This window comes from Primulina tabacum, chromosome 2 (assembly GCF_025594145.1).
Source record: "Primulina tabacum isolate GXHZ01 chromosome 2, ASM2559414v2, whole genome shotgun sequence".
Lineage (NCBI taxonomy): Eukaryota > Viridiplantae > Streptophyta > Magnoliopsida > Lamiales > Gesneriaceae > Primulina > Primulina tabacum.
In genome coordinates, this window is record NC_134551.1 from 43,374,774 (window position 1) to 43,386,966 (window position 12,193).

Below are 12,193 nucleotides of genomic sequence, written 5' to 3' on the forward strand. Positions count from 1 at the left end.
AATTGATTCCCATAATAAACATATCACCCAAAGCAATCAAAGTGGTAAATACGTAAAACTCAAGCATAAAGATTACCGGTGATCAATGTAGAATTTGCCTCATGCCTCAGCCTCCTCGGCATGCATCACATATGCTCTGCCAGTAGTGGGGCCCTGATTTCTTGGGCAGTCAGCTGCTTTATGGCCATCTTCCTTGCATAAGAAGCATCAGAAGGAGCCCCACATGCACTTGCCATAGTGAAGTTTGTTGCACTGCTTGCATGGCGGTCCTCCCTCCGGCTTAGGAGCCCCTGGTGCCTGAGGTGGCTGTTGTGTCCTGGCCTCCTAAAATATCCCTTGGGGCTTCTGCTGCCCCTACTGCATTGGTGGCCCTGTAAACTGTCTCTTCTGTGGCTGGGAGCTGGACTGGGCCTAGGATCTCTTCCTCTGCATCTCGAAATGGATATCCCTCAGGGCCTGCTATGTCTGAAAGGCACACCCAATCGTCTCATCATAACTAGTCGGTCTCATAAGCATCACGTCCCGGCGCAAAGTCGGCCTCAGCCCATCCATGAAATGCCTTAGCTTCTGGCCAGCATCTCTATTGATGAGGGGCACAAAATAACAGCCCCTGTCAAACTTGCTGATGAACTCCTCCACGGTCGAGTTCCTCTGTCGGAGACTCATGAACTTCCTCTTCAGGCGGCCCCTGACATCATCTGGGAAATATTTACCATAGAATGCCTCCTTGAATTGATCCCAAGTGAGGATTGCCAGGTTCAGCCTGTGCGCTGCTCCCTCCCACCAGAGGGATGCATCATCTCTCAACATATATGCGGCGCACCTGACCCGGTCGCCATCCCTCATGCCTAAGTACTGAAAATGGAGATCCAACGAGAGGATCCATCCCTCTGCTACAAAAGGATCAGTAGTACCCCCGAACTCCTGCGGTTCAGCCATTTAAACTACTCATATATGTTTGTCTGAGGACGGGGAGCCTGCTGAGCCTGCTTCAGAAGTCTAGCCATACCCTCTAGTACATGGGTAGATGCATCTAATGGCGGCGGCGGTGGTGGTGGAGGGCCTCGGCCGCCTCCAGGAATATCATCCTGACGATCTGCACTAGGGGCGCGTATAGGAGGCATAATATCTGAATACAGTCCAAATTCTAAACGTAACACATCATGCAATTTAATCTAGTTATTAAAACATTTAACCATGAAAGTAGCTAAACATGCACCGTAAATCACCGTAAAACGTATATCAGGTAATCATGCAGGTGATAGCGATAAAATATTTAAAACATTTAAAGCTTATAGACTTGAGGTTTGAAGACTGAGCTGCAGAAGCTGGCGGTGGCACAACCCTATACAGGACACTTGCTCTGATACCAACTGAAACGTCTACTTCTTAAAAATACCATTAATTTTTTTTAAAAGCTAATACTCGAATATCCCAATTAAATGCATGCATGCAAGACTACTGAAAATACGCGTTAGAAAATAATCGTAATCGAATGACAATTAAAAAGAATACTGTAGGTTAAAATCATTGCCAACTCGGCCATCGATAATGTGCGTAAGTAAGACAAGTAAAAAAATCATGGAAAATATTAACATATCAAAACGAATGTAAAAACTGATCATGTCAACTCAAAACTTATAGAAACGTGATTTGCCGAAAAATAAGGTCATCGGGTCGTGTGCGCACATCCAGCCCTGCCTACTCAAAATTCGGCACCTCCAGCCTCCTCAACGATATGTTCACCCGCATCATTCACACCTACTGAGTTTAAAGACTCAACACACCTGTAACGTGATATCAAATACATATACATAACAGGAAACGATGAAAAATACTGTAATCAACATACATTTCATGATCATGAAAAATCGTATGCATAATCGTAACCTGTAAAAGCACAATCATATATCATCATATCAACATATACATGTTCATTTTTTTAATTTGAATTCCGTTCATTAGTTGTGACTTACATATCATCATGTCAGTCGATGGATCCATCTACGTGTAACCGAGGTACCCGGCGACTAGGACATTAGCGACAACATTACCCGTCCACTAAGCCCTGGCCTTACATGTCATCGTGTAATCGTATTAGTCACAACCAACTTCCATCATTCAAAACATGTCATCATATTCATCACTTAATAAAATCATGCATATACGTGATTTTTCCTTGAAACTAAGCATGCAACATATTTTCATAATTATGTAAAAATCGTATACGTGATGCATGAACATTTAAAAAACATGATAAATTTGTGCTCAGGGCACTGACATGTCTAAAATCTCGACTCAGGTGCAAAATGATCATTTTGCCCCTGGAAACCCAGTATGACCATCTTACCCCCAAGCCTCTAAATTTCGACCCGAAGCTTACCAAAATCCTTAAAACATCCCAAAAATTTAAAAGTATTTCTTAGACGTAAACTCAAGCTCATTTCAACACTTAATCGATTCATTTTAAAACTAGGACCAGGGTCTCGATTTTAACCCGAATCAACCCGAAACTTAATCAAATTTCTCCCAATTTTTTACCACGCCTTACAGCCCTTAAAAGCATCTATACCAGCCCATTAAACCTTCCAAACACCAGACCACATGTTGTTGAAGTTTTACACCATACATTATTGAAAAACCCTAATCAACCAAAATTGAAAATTATTGACCTTAGGCTCTACCGGATCGGACCAGCCCTGTACCAACCCTTTCTAGCCCACCTTAGGACCCTACTGGACCAACTAAGCCCAGACTCCAACCCCAAGCTTGCGCGTCACCCGAACCCTCAAGAACAAGCACGGTCATTCCTTACCCGAAGCACAACCGACTCCTAACTAGTCCACTTCCTTACTAGCCGAGACCAGCTGGTTATGGACCACCCTTGGTCTCGGTTGGACCCTCCTGGATCGCACCTTATCATGGTTCAGCCCTTTCCCAACCGCGCCTTCCCAAACTCTCACCAAACACCAAGAAAACTCTAGCCACCTAGTGACAAACAATCGGCCCTCTCCTAGACCATGCAACCTTAAACCTCCAGCATCATGTCACCTCATCTTACATCATACATGCCCCTTAGAAACTCTGAAAATCAGCAGCTCCTTGCAACAAGTCAATAAAAACGTGAGCACGCAACATAAAGATGCAATTTTCATGATAAACCTTCAAAAAAACGTGCGCACAAGTTATATCGAGAGATTTCCATGTATTTACACAAATTTTTGTATAATATTGGCATGAATGAAGTGCAAAAGAAGCTACATGTGTGCCTTGATGTTTAAACACTCACAAACTCGAAGAAATGCACGTCGGAGAGGCACTGGAGGAGCGAAGAATGACCTTGCTTGAAAGAAAAATGGAGGAAAAGTTTTTGCTTCTAGTTTTTTCACGTGAATGGGCTGCTGATGGAGAGGGGAGGGCGGCTGCTAGTTTAGGCAATGCTTAGGGTTAAATAATTTAGGTTTAGGTTAAGTTAATGACACCCTAATGGGCCCCTAATAAAATTTAAAAGTATTAATAGGTTTTGAGCCCATTAAACATTAAAACAAACCCAACAAGCCCAATAATACTCCCAAAAAATATTTTGTTTTGGTACATTTTTGAAAATAATGCCCGAGCCCTCAAAAGTCTTCTGAATCGATAAAATTTGCGTACCGATTAAAAATATAGCACTGCGAGTAAAAATACCCAACCAAGGCCCAATTTCAAAAATCATACTTAAAACACCTCATATTAAATAATTAAAAATAATTATTAAATAAAAAATTTTTCCTGAATATCCTCGGTCTCCGTTTCTCGATCGAGCGCGAAATGCGACTTAATCCCTAATGCATGAAACTTTAAAATAAACATGAAATAAACCTTAATCATGCAATAGCCATGTTTAAATGCATAAAAATCATAAAACACAATTTTTTTAAAAAAAAAACCCTAGATTGCATGCATTTAGGTTACATGCTTTAAATTTATTAACCTTACATAACAAAAGACTATTGATTATAAATGATCATTTATTAAAAGTCTTGTCGATCTGAGAAACTGATTATTCATGACTTAATATCTCATTAGCTGAACTGGTCACCAAGCAAAACTGCTATTCTAAACCTAAGCAATCTCAAAGTGCAATTGAGCGCATTGATTCGACTATCACTAATCAATCCATCTTACTGATTGAGGTAGACCTTTCAGCGGACATCTCCGAAGATTTCCATATCATTCTTTTTGAGGATCAGAGCTCAGCTGACATATTGGATAAAATCTTCCGTATCTTAACAAATTTATCAGTCGTTAAAAAGTCAGAGTTCATATGCACTATTAAATCATACTAATTGTCAAAAAGAACAATGACGTGACTAACTACTGACATATTTGGAAATGACTATCAAATTCAAGAGGATGATCGTTGACATCGAATCTTATAAATATGTCAGTTGGATGGATTTTCAATCTCTCCTATAACTTCTGATTCACATGCATTGTTTTAAGCTCTTGAAAGCCTAATTGATTGAAGTATTTTATAGTACACACTTAAAAGTTTTTATCTTATGATTGAACATCAATTTGTGCTAGTATACTTCTTTGAAAAGCACTTGTAATTTTGATTTATGAAGTTCATCAAGCAAGGAGTTTAAATAGGGAAGAAATAAGCTCTGTTGAAGCGGGTTGTTGTAAATCGCTTATAATCATCAAAATCTTCTAGTGAAATCTGTTCTGAGTATAAGAAGGGGTGACATAGTAGTTATTCTGTAAGGTCTATGAAATTCGAGCTACGTAACCTGACTGCATGCAATATAATGTTTTGCTAAAATACGTGTTTAATTATTTTAATATGTGATTATTGTATGAATATGTGTTTTATTGCACGATTTATTAAAGTTTCATGCATAAGGACTTTTAGCAGTTTTTCGCGCTCGAATGATGAATGAAGATCGGAGATAATTATGGAAAAATATTTTTATTAAATAATTATTTTTAAGTATTTATTATATAGTGTAACTAAGAGAGACTTTCAAAGTTGAGCCTTGGTGGGGTATTTTTACTCCCCAGGTCATATTTTAACCGGTACGCAAATTTTAGCGAGTCAGGAGACTTTTGAAGGTTCGGGCAATATTTTCAAAAAAACGCACCTAAACGAAATATTTTTCGGGAGTGTTATTGGACTTATTAGGGTTATTTTATTGCTTAATGGACCTAAAATCCTTTTAATCCCTTTATTTTTAATTAAGAGTCCATTAACACCTTATATCATGACTTAAACACCACAAAAAACCCTAAACCTACTTCACCACTCGCCCCCCCCCCCCCCCCCTCTCTCTCATTTCCAGTAGCCGTTTTGAAAAAATTCAGCAGCCATTTCGAAAATCCTCTAGGTTTTGCAAAAAAATCCCTCCCCGTCTCTCTGGTGCACGTTTTACGCGAGTATCTCCAGGTTTTCGAGAGTATTAACGCAAAGACACATCCAAAATCTTTTTTTTCTCATAATTCACCTCACTATATGTTGATTTATGTGTTTATGCACGAGAAATTCTTTGATCAATTATGTGGTATCGTTTTTGCACAACTTTGACATGAAATATGCCTTCTCGTCTTATGTAACTCACGTTTTTGTTGTTCTTTTGCAAGGGGCTGCCGATTTGAGATGTGAGGGGGCTGTACATGTCGAGAGTGAAGGTGTCAAGGTGCTGGAGTCAAGACTTGGTCGGATTGGGTGAGGGCTGGTGGACCAGACCTATTGGGTCCGTGACAGGGCTGGGAAGGAGCCGTGAGCAGCTGGACGTGAGGATAGAGGTGTCGGGAAGGGATCAAGGCTAGTCGGGTCACTCCATAGCAAGATCGATCAATGCGCATGCATGGAGTTGAAGGCGTGGCTAGGATTGCTCCAGTAGGGTGTCCACGGGCTGATCTTTGTCCTAGGTGACGTTGTTTCAAGGATGGTTCGAGTTGGTTAAGTCTAAAATTTAAATATTGAGGGCGTGGTGCATTAGGAGGGTTTGTAGGAATTAAGGTGATGAAAATTCCAGCAGGTAGCAGCGGGCTTTAAGGGGTTCAAAACGACTGGAATTGTGTTGCTTAGGGGCTGGTAGGGTGTGAATAAGTCATGGTTAAAATTTGGGAAAGTTTGGTTAAGTTTCAGGTTGATTCGGGTTAAACCGGGACCTCGGTCCAAGTTTTAAAACGAATCGTAAAAGTTATCGGACGAGCTCGAGGTTACGTCTAGAAAATGATTATAAATATGTTTTGAGGTGTTCTATTAAGTTCAGTTGACTTCGGGTCGAAATTTCGAGGTCCAGGGGTAAAATTTTCAATAAGGGTTTCCATGGAAAAAATGGTCATTTTTTACCTTGGTCGAGTTACCAGTCCTGCAGTGCCCTGATCATTAAAATTGCATGTTTAAAATGTATATGATATTATGAACATGAATATTTAAGAAAATACAAAAATACGTCGCATGTTTGATTTTAAGAAAATTTACGTATATGCATGATTTTTATAAGTGATGAATATGATGATATGTTTTAAAGGACGAGAGTTAGTTGTGACTAATATGAATACGAACACGAACATGTAAGGCCAAGGCTCTGTGGATGGGTAAAACTATCGTTGATGTCCCTGCCGCCAGGTACCACGGTTATACGTAGACGGATCTATCTATTAGAGCTGATACGAAAGTCACAACTAATGATCTGAATTCAAATAAAGGAAATGAACACGTATATGTGATATGATGAGACATGTTTTGGACACATTATGTTTTGACACGATATGTTTAAGTTCATGCTTTTAAGATCATGAAATGTATGTTAATTACATTACTTTTTACAGTTGCATGTTATATATATACTTGTTATGACAATTTTAGGTATGTTGAGTCTTTAGACTCACTAGGTGTGAAGTACGGAGGTGAGCATATTGACGAGGAGACTGGAGGTACTGAAAACTGAGTAGGCGGAGCTGGATGTGCGCACGCTAATCTGAGGAGCATACTTTTCTGCATTATACGTTTATGAGTTAAGAGTAAAACATGGATATTTTTATACATTTTTATCTTTTATATGTTGATGGCCTGACAACACTTTGCATGTTATCAATTTGAATTCTTTTAAACTTGAATATTTTTACCCAGTTGTTTAGTACTTTTTAAAATATATGATTGTCGACAGTTATTGTATGCATGCATATAAATGTATTTTTGAAAATAAGTTACAAAAAAATTCTAATAGTATTTTAGTAGTAGATGTTTCGCATTCAATTATCCAAACATCCAAAACCAATTATGTGTATTTTAACTTCTCCAATTTTTGTTTATTAGCCTAACTGCTATATCACTTGATCATTTTCAGTCTTCAAATCGTTTCAATAAGCTTTTTTCCCAACAATACCCAAATGGTCTATTGAAGTCCAACTAACGATAATTACAATTTAACTTTGTTAATCCAACCGAATTAATTTTTTAAAATTTTTTTGAGATTGTTTATTAACAATCTTTAAATCAATATCTCCATCGTAACAAATTTTAACCTTTAAATCTCACTCTCGGTGCTAGGCCAATGAATCATTGACTTTAAACATCGGTTTCAACCACACTGGCATAGATGTTAAATTGATCGATAATATGTTGTATTGTTTTTATATTTTAAAAAAAATGCTTCCTAATAGAGAATTCACGATATAATTAAAAAAATAACAAACTTATAAAATATAATATATCAAATTGATAATTCGTGACACAATCAAACGTTCAAACTTATGAATATACGCATTCATGTGGTGTATACGTAGAAATTAAATTGTTTTTTATTAATTAAGTCGTGTAAAAAGAATATATTGAAGCATATATAATTATATATATATATATGATTAAAAATGCAAACAAATTGATTGAGTTTGGCTACCATTTACACTTTCAAGTACATTCGATGCTGAATTTTATTTTGAGTCCTCGCAACAGTTTTATTCTGAAAACCCAAATTATCAATTTTTGCAACAATTTTTTCCCCAAATTGGCTTCGATTAATTTGATTCTACAAATAAATACTAAATAAATTATGTTGTCAATATAGTTTTAAACAATAAAAATTTTATATAATTGGTTTTTAATTGTCTATAAAAATATATTTAATTATATTACAATAAAATTAGTGGAATCAAGCTGATAAAGAAATGTCAACCCCTTAGTTTACTTTGCTGTATCATTTCTTTAATCCAAAGATAAAGAATTTTATTTACAAAACAAAACATTGAATCAAATCAAATATATATGGTATTTTAATGAAAATAGAAATAAATTTGTATTACACCCCATGAATTGATTATAAGTATTTTTGAATTAGATTTGTCTAATAAAAAAAATCAATAACTTATTTGAAAAAATCTTTTGTTTTTCAAACTTTATATTTTACATCTCGAAGAATCCCTTGACGTATTTTTTACAAGAAAATTTGAACTCCTATTTTTAACATAAAAATATTGTTACTGCATTTACGTAATTTTATTTGAGTTGAAATTAATTTTAAGAGCTGTTATATTAGTAAATGAGAGATTTATATTAATTATCCTTAATCTCGCATTAAATTTTATTATTCAGATTATTTCCCCCCCACAACAGTACTCTTGTCATTACGAGAAAAACTTTATAATAATAAACCTCAAATATAACATCATATACAACTACATAATTATAATTTATTGCTAAAATTTATTGCTTATAAAATAAAGAAAAATTCATTTTGTTGCATGAATGGTGCAACTCAAATATTTTAAATAATATAGAGCTTAAAAGTCACTTTTTTGTATAATAAGCCGAGACAATTATTGCACCTCAATGATTTTTCTACCAAAAATTGCGCTTATTCAATGAGAATCGAACCCTGATATTAGCTCTGATCTCATTTATAAGATCGAATGTTTGCCGCTTTGCCAAAATCTATAACTTGTAATAATGATATAACTCAAATATTTGAAACAATATCACAACTCAAACGCCAATTTTCGATTGCTCTAACAAGCATAGACAATTATTGTACCCAACACAAACTATAGATAAATTAACAAAGAGTACATTAACTAATATAAATCACTTAATTGATACATGAACTATTTATAAATTAACAAATTGATTGATAATCAAGTTAAAAATTAAATTTTGCTCAAGAGTGTCAATTCGGGTGGATTGGATCGGATTGAGCAATAGGTACTATTAAAAAATGGCTCAACCCGAACCCGATCCGATCCGAACCCGAGCCAACCCGAAAACTCTCAATCCAAACCTGAACCTGAATCAACCTGATTAACCCAATTTTGAATTTTTTTAAAAAAATTAAATAAAATTCAAAAGAATAATATTTTAATTTAAACACATAATAACAAAATCTTCCTCGTATATATGATTTAAATTTGAAAGTCTAATTGTAGAATAGTAAAATAAATTTACTAAATCAAATAAACCATTGTTTAAAAAATAAAAAAATTAAAAAGATATTAAATTATGAAATTTATGATATAAATATTTTTTCACATATACATTATATAAAAATGTAGGCCATATCTATCAAATATCTTTTTTAAATAAATATAATTACTTTTTTAAAAAATAATCAATAAAAAAATGTATACTTAATTAATTTTATTAATGTTAATTGACCTTAAAAGTAATTTAAGTTAAAGGTAAATTGATTTTTTAACTTGATAATATATTAATTAAATCATTTATAATAATTCATTTACAAGATCTTAAAATATATTTAATTTTAAAATTACTACGTATACACATAAATAATCTATTAATAAACACAAATACTAAATAGTTTATAATTTTACTTGTGTGGATTAAATATGTATAATATTATTATATTTAATTGAATGCTTCGTCGGCCGACTAAATCCTTTCACATCCACTCGCCCAATTGACGTGCATGCATCCTCTTATGTTTCACGTACGTAATCTAATTAATGTTAGTTGCTTAATTATTATCATATTTTAAAATAAAACGTCTTCTTTCTCTTAAATATGATTATCATTTATCACGATAAAAACAAACAGCACACAAATAACATACTCAAATTGCCAATTTCAATTATATATATATATATATATATATATATATATATATATAAATTTGAGTAGGTCTTTTGTGAGACGGTCTCACGAATCTTTATCTGTGAGATATGTCAACTATACCGATATTCACAATAAAAATAATACTCATAGCATGAAAAATAATACTTTTTTATGGATGACTCAAATAAGAGATCCGTCTTGCAAAATACGATCCGTGAGATCGTCTCACACAAGTTTTTGCCATAAAATTTTGTTTATGTTTGTGCTCAATTTAATTCAAATCGAGAATTCAGTTTTATATTGATTTTGATTTTTCGAAAATGATTATTTTATTTTGATAAATAAATGGAAATTTTTTGCCAACTCCTATTCTCAATTTATTTTCCTAATTCAAAATTACTCTATGATACACCATTAAATCATGTCTTTTGCAACACTTTAATAAATGTTATTTTTAGTATTATATTAAAAGTTTAGTATTAAAATATTTATTTATCTAACGTTTCACCTTAAAATTGTATTGATTTGCACTTTTTATTTTCAAATACTACTATTTTTGTGTTGTTATCAATTTTCCCAATCTATAAAATTAATGGCTTATGTAAAAGTATAATCTTTTTGCGTTATTTGATTTTTTTTTTTTTTTTTATTTGAGCTCCGAAAGTTACTCGGAACAAAATATCATGATTTCTATTTATTGAGCCTAGGCTTATTTTTTATTAACAACATATTTTTTTCAAATTAAGTGGGCCAATAATAATAATAGACCTCCAAATTCCTATAATATCTAATAATTTGATTTCAATTAGTGGCATAAACAAATCAGATCAGATCGAGTCGAATATTAGCAAAAAAATTAAATTTTGAATTTGAATCAAATTGAGTATATTTGAGTTTTAACTCGATTCAAAACTCGAAATTTTTTTATTTTTTGACTCGAGTTTGGCTTGAAATCTTAGAACTCATTCGCGAACTATTTAAACTATTATTAGGATACTTATTCTCGATGACAAAAGTCCGAAAGATCGAAATGTATATATATTTGATATATAATAATAATATTTTGTTAATAAAATATTAATATTCTCAAGTGGTTTGTAAACTATCTAACAAAATACATTTTTGCTTAAAATATTAAAATTCTCAAGTAGTTCGTAAACTCTCGAATAAAATAATTTTTGTTTAAAAAAATTCGAACATATTCAAATTTGACTCAAATTCAATAAATAACTCGATTTCGATAATTCGAATGTACAAATCGAATCAAATATTTAGGGCATCCACAATGGTAGGTATTATCCGAGCCATGTCATCCAAATATCTTCTCCGTTGAAATATTCACCATTGCACACCATTGATTTATGTGCCACAACAATACCCGGTTACAAATTTGTAACCGGATATTGTAATTTTTTTTTAATTTCTTAAAACACGCGTGATTGAGACGCGCTTGTTTTTGGGTCGAGATTTTTTTTTTGATCGAGATGGGTCGAGCTTCTTTTTTTGTCGAGCTTTTTTTTTGGATCGGACTGGGTCGAGGTAAAGAGCTTGAATCTCGACCCAAGCTCTTTAGTGATCCAAGCTCTTCACTTTATGAAGAGCTCTTCACAACTGTGAAGAGCTCGGGTCTCGTGAAGATCTTGCCGAGACCCAAACTCTTCACAATTGTGAAGAGCTTGGGTGCACCCAAGCTCTTCACAATTGTGAGGAGCTTGGGTGGGTCGAGGTGAGGAGCTTTACCTCGACCCAAGCAGTTTTATTTATTTTTTTTACTTTTTTTTATTATTTATTTAATTATATTTAATTAGTATATAAAATATAAATGGATAATTCAATGAAATATGCAAAACGTTTTTTTCTCTGATCAATTAAGAACGTTGGATTTTGAACGTTAGATAATATTCAAATTTTAGTCTATAAATATAAATTAGTTATTCAAAAATAATCGTTATAAATTTTTTAGTTTTATATTTCAATAAAAATATAATAATAAAAGTAATTAAAGTGGTTAAAAGATTTTATTTAAATGAAAAAAATATTAATTAAAGTGACGGTAAGATCTATAAATATTTGATTGGTGTGATATTTGATTGTGAAATATGAGATATTTGAGTAGAAAAATATTTGATTGATGAG

At 33.5% G+C, this 12,193-nt stretch overlaps 1 protein-coding gene across 1 annotated transcript; it reads right to left on the reverse strand.

The window, feature by feature from the left end:
* Positions 1-459: 459 nt before the first annotated feature.
* LOC142537707 (uncharacterized) lies at positions 460-1,124 on the reverse strand. The gene is made up of 2 exons (XM_075643200.1): positions 1,020-1,124; positions 460-924 (listed from the first exon to the last, which is right to left on the reverse strand). The coding sequence occupies exons 1-2, from the start codon at positions 1,122-1,124 to the stop codon at positions 460-462; spliced, it is 570 nt and encodes a 189-aa protein (XP_075499315.1).
* Positions 1,125-12,193: the final 11,069 nt, after the last annotated feature.

Bases quoted from the DNA above. Each gene is read 5' to 3' on its own strand.
- LOC142537707 (XM_075643200.1), bottom strand. From the start codon at position 1,124: ATGCCTCCTATACGCGCCCCTAGTGCAGATCGTCAGGATGATATTCCT. The intron at 925-1,019 runs GTACTAGAGGGT...GCTGAACCGCAG, and splicing joins CATTAGATGCATCTACCCAT to GAGTTCGGGGGTACTACTGA.